Source organism: Bos taurus, chromosome 6, assembly GCF_002263795.3.
Source record: "Bos taurus isolate L1 Dominette 01449 registration number 42190680 breed Hereford chromosome 6, ARS-UCD2.0, whole genome shotgun sequence".
NCBI lineage: Eukaryota > Metazoa > Chordata > Mammalia > Artiodactyla > Bovidae > Bos > Bos taurus.
Window position 1 is genome coordinate 84,752,912 of NC_037333.1, and position 10,224 is coordinate 84,763,135.

At 36.6% G+C, this 10,224-nt stretch overlaps 1 protein-coding gene across 2 annotated transcripts in view; it reads right to left on the bottom strand.

The window, feature by feature from the left end:
• LOC530553 (UDP-glucuronosyltransferase 2C1) overlaps positions 1–9,474 on the bottom strand; it is a 31,474-nt gene extending 22,000 nt beyond the window's left edge. For both annotated transcript variants that reach the window (XM_059887781.1, XM_002688334.6), the window contains exons 1-2: positions 8,676–9,474; positions 733–881 (exon numbers count right to left, since the gene is read on the bottom strand). In XM_059887781.1, coding sequence (XP_059743764.1) covers positions 733–881; positions 8,676–9,396 — 870 coding nt within the window. In that variant the 5' untranslated portion in view covers positions 9,397–9,474. The remainder of the gene's footprint in view (positions 1–732; positions 882–8,675) is intronic.
• Positions 9,475–10,224: the final 750 nt, after the last annotated feature.

The window sequence follows — 10,224 nt, forward strand, 5'->3', positions numbered from 1 at the left end:
GCTGCCTACCGGCAGAATTCAGACTTTTGTTCTAGTCACATCTTCAACTAATTGAATGAGGCTTACTCACATAATGAAGAGTAATTTGTTTAATCAAGGTCCACATATTTCAAAATTGATTTCATCTAAAAATAGCCTCTCAATAACTTCTAGGAAAATGTTTGTCTAAGTACCCGGGTACCCGGCCAGGCAAGTTGACACTTAAAGTTAACCATTACACTATGTTTAGAGATGATACTAAAGATAGAATGATATCTTCATGTTCAGTTATAGCATAGTATTTGTAAGATACTAGGAAATACTTTTAAATTTATATAAAACACATTTTCATGTATAGTTAAAGGACTTTGATCAAGAAAAGAAAACATTGAGGACTACTTCATTAGATAATAATACATAATCCAAAATAAAGGCTACTCACCTTCTTACTGTAGTGTATAGTCTAAGAAAATAATGACCATTAAATTCTATATCTGTTTTCTCCATTTGGGGATCAAACACTGTTAACAATAAACTAGAAATCATTTTGAGATAAATACTCATAGTTGGGTTGAGAAGATCCCCTGGAGAAGGGAATGGCAATTCCATTCACATATTCTTTACTGGAAAATTCCATGGACAGAGGAGCTTGGCAGGCTACAGTCCATGGGGTCGCAAAGAGTCAGATACAACTGAGTGACTAACACTTTCACGCTTCATTCATGTAGGACAATAATAAACACATTTAACTACCTTAGGCAGGGGCTTTGCAGGCTTGCAATGCAGTCCTCCGACAAATTCAGTATTAGGTAAGTACGGTTGAGGAAATTCAAAATCCCAGTAACTTCGAAACAACCACATGTCAGCTTTCCCCATAATCTCACATAGTGTTGTAGGTTTTCCTGAATAAAAATGAAGGATAAGAGAGGGAAAGGAATCTGATATGTTAAATGAGAGATATATCTTCACCTAATTTTCTGAGTAAATTCTTAAAGACCAATACCGAGCCAATGCAACCCAGGTTAAATCAATTGAATCAGTTAAATCAATTGAAAAACTTTTACCCTGAAGAGTACACATAGTTAGATTATGAATAAGTAAACACATATGGGCTTCTTTAGTGGCTCAGCTGGTAGTGAATCTGCCTGAAATGCTGGAGACCTGGGTTCGATCCCTGGGTTGTGAACATCCCCTTGAGAAGGGAAAGGCTTATAGTATTCTGTATTCTGTATTCATTCTAGTATTCTGGTCTGGAGAATTCCATGGACTGTATAGTCCAAGGGGTCACAAAGAATCCAACAGGACTGAGTGACTTTCATTTTCACTTTCAGACACAGATTTAAGTATGGAGCAAAGCCAAAAACCTGTTGCTTTCTCTCTGTCAATGGAGTCTTTCATCTTGATCTAAGTCTGAGCCCACTCAGGTGCTCCTATAAGTACAAGAAACTTAGGTAGCGATTCTTAGCCTTCTATGGTAGAGTCACACCTTCTTCTCTCGAATTCCAATTTATCTCATCCTCATTGCTCCAAAAGCCTCTGATCATGTTGAAAAACAACTTGTGTTTTGCCTATCTTTTTTTCTATTATTTTCAAGTGTGTTGTCACAACTAATTACATCCTGAATACTTTTAATGCAATTCTTAAAATGATTGTCTCCTTTGCTATAGTAAATGAAATTTCCTATTTTACAAGATTTTCTCCTCTTTGGTGAAAATATTGCACTGCATAATAATCTCTGGTGGTGAAATAGTTTCTATTTTATAGAGAATCTTACCCAGAGTTTTGGTGTCCTTTTGAAATATGTGCTCTGTGTCACTGATGGGAGGAAATAATAGCCATCTGGTTTCTCACTTCATGGCTTTGTGAATATTCTCCTTGATGTTCTAAGTGTGCTAAAGTTTTTATTAGAAAAATAGAAAGGATTTTGCACTCCTAGGAAGATCTATCTGCAATTAGAGATCAAGGCAAATCTCAGCAAATGAGGGCCTTGACTCTGGTGATTACAATATCCAGTTTTATACTCAGCACATATATTTTGGAAAATGTGTGCACGTTTTATGTTTTTTTTTTTTTTTTTTTACTTTTCTCTAACTTTTGAGTTAAAATACATTGAAATTAATTGTTAACTGGTATATTTCTATATGGTAGAAATTATCATTTCCCAAATTATGATTTCATTGCCCTATAGGATTTTTTTGGACCATTTTTGTGTCTAACCTAGTGCTCTTATCCTAAAATTCCTTTACCCTCAAGAGGTTTATAAATAGTTTCTCAATTTTTTTTAATGAATGTTTTCTTATTTTCTCATCAATTATTTGAACATAACTATGACATGCTTTAATGAATAATTTTATAAATTATTTATTAATTTATAATTATATATAAATTTATATTCATTGCAGCCAAAAATTAAAAGACACTTACTCCTTGGAAGAAAAGTTATGACCTACCTAGATAGCATATTCAAAACCAGAGACATTACTTTGCCAACAAGGGCCTGTCTAGTCAAGGCTATGGTTTTTCCGGTGGTCATGTATGGATGTGAGAATTGGACTGTGAAGAAAGCTGAGCACCGAAGAATCGATACTTTTGAACTGTGGTGTTGGAGAAGACTCTTGAGAGTCCCTTGGACTGCAAGGAGATCAATCAAGTCAATCCTAAAGGAAATCAATCCTGACTATTCATTGGAAGGACTGATGCTGAAGCTGAAACTCCAATACTTCGGCCACCTGATGTGAAGAACTGACTCACTGGAAATGAACCTGATGTTGGGGAAGACTGAAGGCAGGAGAAGAAGAGGATGACAGAGAATGAGATGGTTGGATGGCCTCACCGACTCAATGGACATGAGTTTGAGTAGGCTAAGGGAGTTGGTGATGTACAGGGAAGCCTGGCAAGCTGCTATCCATGGGGTTTCAAAGAATCGGACATGACTGAGCGACTGAACTGAACTGAAAGTATAAGGAAAAATGAACTAGTTGAACTAATTCCAAATAACAGCCACTGCACACTTCACAGTAAGAGAAATGATCAACAAAACAAGAAGGCAGCCTATGAAAACAGAAAAAGTATTTGCAAACCATATGTCTGTGTAGGTGTGGTTATTGTTGTTGTTCAATCATTCGTTCATGTCCTACATTTTGCAGTGCCATGGACTGCAGCAATTCAGGCTTTCCTATCCTTCACCATCTCCCGGAGCCTGCTCAAACTCATGTCCACTGAGACAGTAGTTCCATCCAAACAGCTGATCCTCTGTCATCCCCATTTCCTCCTGCCTTAAATCCTGCCCAGCATCAGGATCTTTTCTAGTAAGATGGCTCTTTATATCAACTGGCCAAAATTTTGGTGCTTCAGCTTCAGCATCAATCCTTCCAATGAATCTTAAGGATTGATTTCCTTTAGGATTGACTGGTTTGATCTCCTTGCAGTCTAAGGGACTCTCAAGAGGCTTCTCCAACACCACAGTTTAAAAGCATCAGTTCTTCAGTGCTCGGCCTTCTTTATGGTCCAACTGTTGCATCAACAAAAAACTACTGGTTCAAACCATAGCTTTGACTATATGGACCTTTGTTGCCTAAGTAATGTCTCTGCTTTTTAATATGCTGTCTAGTTTGTAATAGCTTTTCTTCCAATGTGTAAGGATCTTTTAATTTCATGTCTGTAGTCATCATTTGCAGTGATTTTGGAGCTCAAGAAAACAGTCTCTAACTGTTTCCATTGCTTCCCCATCTTTTTCTATGAAGTGATGGAACTGGATGCCATGATATTCATTTTTTGAATGTTGCGTTAAACCAATTTTTCACTCTCCTCTTTCACTTTCATCAAGTGTCTCTGTTGTTCCTCTTCACTTTCTGCCATAATGGTGGTATCATCTGCATATCTGAGGTTATTGGTATCTCTCTTGGCAATCTAGATTCCAGTTTGTGCTTCATCTATCCTGGCATTTTGCATGATGTACTCTGCATATAAGTTAAATAAGCAAGAAGTGATTATACCTGATATACCTCAGCCTTGACTTATATCTTTCCCAATTTGGAACCAGTCTGTTGTTCCAGGTCCAGTTCTTACTCTTGCTTTTGACTTTCATACAAGCTTTGCAGGAGTCAGGTAAGGTGGTCTGGTATTCCTATTTCTTGAAGAATTTTTCCGTTATTTTGTAATCCACACAGTCAAAGGCTTTGGCACAGTCAATAAAGTAGAAGTAGATGTTTTTCTGGAACTCTCTTTCTTTTTCTGTGATCCAACATATGATGGCAATTGATCTCTGGTTCCTTGGCCTTTTCTAAATCCAGCTTGAATATCTGGTATTTCTCAGTTCATGCAGTGTTGCAGCCTGGCTTTGAGAATATTCAGCATTACTTTGCTAGTGTGTGAGATGAGTGCAATTTTGCGGTAGTTTAAACGTTCTTTGGCATTACTTTTCTTTGGGATTGCAATGAAACCTGATCTTATGCAGTCCTGTTGTCACTGCTGAGTTTTCCAAATTTGCTGGCTTATTGAGTGCAGCACTTTCACAGCATCATCTTTTAGGACTTGAAATAGCTCAACCGGAATTTCATCACCTCCACTAGCTTTGTTCATAGTGATGTTTCCTAAGGCCCACTTAACTTTGGACTCCAGGTTATCTGGCTCTTTGTGAATGATCACAACATCATAGTTATCTGGGTCATGAAGATCTTTTTTGTATAGTTCTCCCATGTATTCTTGCCACCTCTTCTTAATTTCTTCTGTTATGTCCATACCATTTCTGTTCTTTATTGTGCCCATCTTTGCATGAAATATTCCCTTAGCATCTCTAATTTTCTTGAAGGGATCTCTAGTCTTTTCCATTCTAATTTTTTCCTCTATTTCTTTGCATTTGTCACTTAAGAAGGCTTTCTTATCTCTCTTTGCTATTCTTTGGAACTCTGCGTTCAGATGGATATAGCTTTCCTTTTCTCTTTTGCCTTTAGCTTCTCTTCTTTTCTCAGCTAATTGTTAGGACTCCTCAGATGTTTTGCCTTTTGTATTTCTTTTTGTTAGGGATAGTCTTGATCACTGCCTCCTGTACAATGTCATGAACCTCTGTCCATAATTCTTCAAGCACTCTATCAGATCTCATTCCTTAAACCTATTTGTCATTTCCACTGTATAATCATATGGGATTTGACTTAGGTCATACCTGAATGGTCTAGTGGTTTTCCCTATTTTCTTCAATTAAAGTCTGAATTAGGCAATAAGGAGTTCATGGTCTGTGCCACAGTCAGCTCCCGATATTGTTTTTGCTGACTGTATTCTCCGTCTTTGATTCCAAAGAATATCACCAATCTGATTCCAGTGTTGAACATCTGGTTATGTCCATGTATAGAGTCTTCTCTTGTGCTAATGAGGAGGGTGTTTGCTTGAGCAGTTACTTCTCTTGACTAAACTCTGTTAGCCTTTTCCCTGCTTCATTTTACTCCATGTCCAAGTTCGTTTGTTACTCCAGGTATCTCTTAACCTCCTGCTTTTGCCCTCCAGTCCCCTATGATGAAAAGGACATCAACAAACAAGACAAAAGAGCAAAAGGTCATGTGTTCATCTTCTGTGTGAACTCCAAAGTTGCAACTAGCTGCTAAACAACCATGGACAGGAGAATGTTGGAGTCCACCAGAAAAAAGATATCCCAATTCCAAGGGCAAAGGAGAAGCCCAAGAGAGACGGTAGGAGGGGCAAAAATTGTATTTAGAATCAAGCCCCATAACTTGCCAGAGATATTTGGAGGACTCAAGCAAAATCTTGTGCCCACCGAGACCCAGACGTCCCTGCCACAGAGACTGAGCCAGACTTGCCTTTGATTGTTTGAGTGTCTCGTGCACAGGTACGGGTCAGCAGTGGTTTGCTGTGGGAACAGGGACTGACTGCAGCAAACCTGGATTACCCAGTGTGTGGCATGAGCCTCATGGAGGAGGTCGCCATTAGCCCCACCATAGAGCCACTGAGCACATGACATACAAACTGCAGAACAATTATGAAAAAGAAATTCTCACACTGGTAAGAAAGTTCTAGGACCCAGAACACATTTTCCAACCTGGGAATCCAGCAAATCCAACTGAGAACCCCCAGGAAATTTGACTTTGGAGGCCGTGGGAGACTGAGCCAGACTTGCCTTTGAGTGTTCAGGAGTCTCTGGTGGAGGCAAGGGTTGAAAGTTTTGCCTCAGGCTAAACAACAGGGAAGGAACCCAGCCACACCTATCAGCAGAAAATTGGATTAAAGATTCACTGAACATGGTCCCTCCCATTAGGAAAAATTCAGTTTCCCCCACAGACAGTCTCTCCCATCAGGAAACTTCCACAGGCCTCTTATCCTTTTCATCAGAGGGCAGACAGAATGAAAATCACAGTCACAGAAAACTAATCACAATGATCACATGGACCACAGCCTTGTCTAACTCAGTGAAACTGTGAGCCATGCCTTGTAGGGCCTCCCAAGACTAACGGGTCACGGCGGAAAGTTCTGACAAAACCTGGTACACTGGAGAAGACAATGCCAAATCTCTTCAGTATTCTTGCCTTGAGAACCCCACAAACAGTATGAAAAGGCAAAAAGATATGACACTGAAAGATGAAATCTGTAGGTCGGTAGATGCCCAATATGCTACTGGAGAAGAGTGGAGAAATAACTCCAGATATAATAAAAAAGCAAAAATAATGCCCAGGTGTAGATGTGACTGGTGATGTAAGTAAAGTCCGATGCTGTAAGAAGAATATTGCACAGGAACTTGGAATGTTCGGTCCATGAATCAGCATAAATTGGAAGTAATCAAAAAGGCAATAGCAAGAGTGAATATAGAGATTTTAGGAATCAGTGAACTAAAATGAACTGGAATGTGTGAATTTAATTCAGCTGACCATTATGTCTACTACCATGGGCAAGAATCACTTAGAAGAAATGGGAGGGTCCCTTATAGTCAAGAAAGGAGTGTGAAATGCAGTACTTGGGTCCAGTCTCAAAAATGACAGAAGTAGAAATTAGAAGTTCTCAAATAAATATTATCTGTATTTATGCATAGTGATAGATATTATGGAAAGATAATATTAATATGCGATAGGTATTATAATATGTGATAGATATTATGTGATATAGATATTATGTGATAGATATTATGTGATAATATAGATGTCACATAGATAATATGTGATAGATATTATAGTGATAATTTATAGATATTAAATAGTGATAGATAATATGGAGAGATAATATTAATATCTATAATATTATAGATATTATTTGGTGATTATTTCACAATAGGTACAAATATCTAATCATCTTGTTGTATACCTGTGTTGAAACGAAATTATTTTAAGTCTGGGGAAGCAAAATTTTGCATAAAAATTTCTCTACCAGTTGAGCCACTGCCCGGCACTCCCTATTTTAGTGTGCAATGTGCTTCTGCATTATACATTAACTAGATTCCCTCAGAAGACATAGGGAAGTTTACTCTACAAAAAAAAATTCCATCCTGGCACCAGCAAGGTAACTCATTATAAGCTAACATTCTTTCCTTAATCTTTTAAGGGGTCACAATGACCCACTACTCATTTTTTAGGACTACATAAACTGGCAATATAATGTTCTGATGTATAACACTTTCAAGAATAACCCCTTCCCTCAAAAACGTATATGATAGTTCTTTAATTTCTAATGGGCAGAGCATTCCTCAGAGCTTCCTGACAGATTTTCTCCAGGGTTATAATCCTCATATTGGCTCAAATGAAATCTTCCATACTATTCTAGGTTAACTATTGACTAATTTTTTGTCACCATCTGAAGCTAATACAATGCTGCATGTTAGTAATACCTTAAAAAATCTAACTAAATAATACATGAAATGTACTGCTTTCTATAAGATAATTTGCCTTTTATGCAAAATTTCCTTACCATAATCATGTAAACATAATAAAAAATAAATTATTCAAAAGCAAAATATAAAGGGTAAATGGGCTTGTTCAAATAGAGAAAAAATTTATGCTCAGGGTCAAAAGTCACTAGTTGACATCTAATGACCTCTAACCTTAAATAGAACAACAAGAACAAAACACTGAAGTGAGGTAAAAATCTAGAAACATGGTCCTATAGGAAAAAGTCTTCTTTCATTTTTACACTTTTGAAAACAAGACCAAATGAAACCAAACTACATTATTTTCTAGTTTCATGCTCATCACATTGCAAACCTTGTCATAAATTAACCATTCCTTCATAAAACACAAATATAAAGCCTTAGGAAGAGCAAGTTAATCAGGAAGAAAACAGGTTGTGAAACAGGAGAGGCAAGAACACAGAGTAGTCCAAGGTTATGGAAATTAAGCACACTGTCAGATTTGGGTTTTCCAGACACTCCAAAAACTTAAACTTAAATATAGAGAATATTCCTTCTTGGATATATATCAGGGTTCCCCTGGTGGCTCAGATGGTAAAGAATCAATCTGAAATACAGGAGACCCGGGTTCGATCTGTGGGTTGGGAAGATCCCCTAGAAGAGGTAATTTTATGATCCAATCATATAACACAAAACCAAAAAAAAAAAAAAAAAAAAGAGAGAGAGTGTTATTAATTTTTACATTCAAAACAGTGTAGTCACCCTAAAATACCATTTGTAAGTTTCATACAGTTAGATAAATGTTTACAATATTTATAGAATATAAGAATATTTATTATATACATATTATTCTTACCTAAAACCTTGCTGTAATATTCATCCCATTCTGGAAATATATAATATGAATATATCATGTCACTCACTGTATACAGTAACCAGTTCTCCAGCCTCTGTCTAAAAGTCATCTTGTCTGTCAGTCTTGATGTGACACCAGGAACATATGAAGAAGGCATAGGAAGCCCAGCACACAATCTTTCAATGGCATTCCCATAGAAAAACCGAAAAGTGTATACAAATGGAATATTCAGGAGTTCAGCCACCAATTCCCCACAAAAACTTAAAGGGTCAGCAATACAGACATCAAAGTTGGCTGCCTGTAGCCTGCTGAGTAACTCCTTGTTTGTGATAGCACTGTCACACACTCTTTTGTTTGTTAATAAAAATTTTTTGACTAAGTCTGCCAGTTTTATTTGCATTTCCCACCATGAGAGTTTTGGCAGTTCAAAAATTTCTTCATAGAGCATGCTATTGAACTCTTCCATGAAAGTTTCTTCAGTTACTGAAAGCTGGAGGATCTCCACATGATAGGGAACCTTGGTATGATCAATCAGAAGATTTTGTGAAGGTACCAGGACAGTTATCTCATGCCCATGAATGTGAAGCTCTTCTAGAATAAATTGTAAATTAATCCAGTGACTAAAATCCACAGGCCATACAAGAACTTTGCCCATCCTCCCGGAGTCAAGGAGACATAGATGCAGCATGAAAAGGATGCAGAAACCTTTCACAGTCTTCATGGTTAACTCTTGCTTGAATTAAATCTTAAACCAAATGCATGAAACTCACAATCCAAAGATCTCTCCTTAACAATCTCTATCAGTTTATAGTAGGTTGGACTGAACTTTGAAGTGTGCACTTTGTATTATGGATTAAAATGGAAAGCAACTGCTTTGAAGTGATTTAAAAAAAAAAAAAAAAAACCTTGATAAAACACAATACATTGAGTTAGGAAATATATACTCAGGCTTAAACACAAATCCATAATAATTTCTAAGTAATATTTGAAAACCCAAAATTATGTGATTTCATATTCTATTAAGGCTAGATTATTTGGATTGTTTTTCCTGGTTTTATTTTTGTGCTCATTTGAACAAGAAGATCTCTGTAGTATTTCTTTTACTGATAACTCTTCTAGATATTTTAGGTACAGAAGAGATCATCACTTATTGCCAGAAATACGCACACTTTAAGAGATGTTAAGGCAAGGAGATTTATTTTATTTTTAATTTTATATTGGATTATAGTTGATTAACAATGTGTTAGTTTCAGGTGTACAGCAAAGTGATTCAGTTATACATGTACATATATCTGCTCTTTTCAAAATTCTTTTCACATTTACATTGCTACACAATATTGAGCAGAATTTCCTATGCTATATATATAGTAAGTTCTTGTTGATTTAACTATTTGAAATATAGTGGTCTATATCTGCTAATCCCTTCTGTAACCTTAAGTTTGTTTTTAGTGTGTAAGTCTGTTTTTGTTTTGTAAATAAGGTTTTTGTTTTTTGTGTTTTTTGTTTTTTGTTGTTTTTTTTTTTGCACATATAAGCAATGTGGTACTTA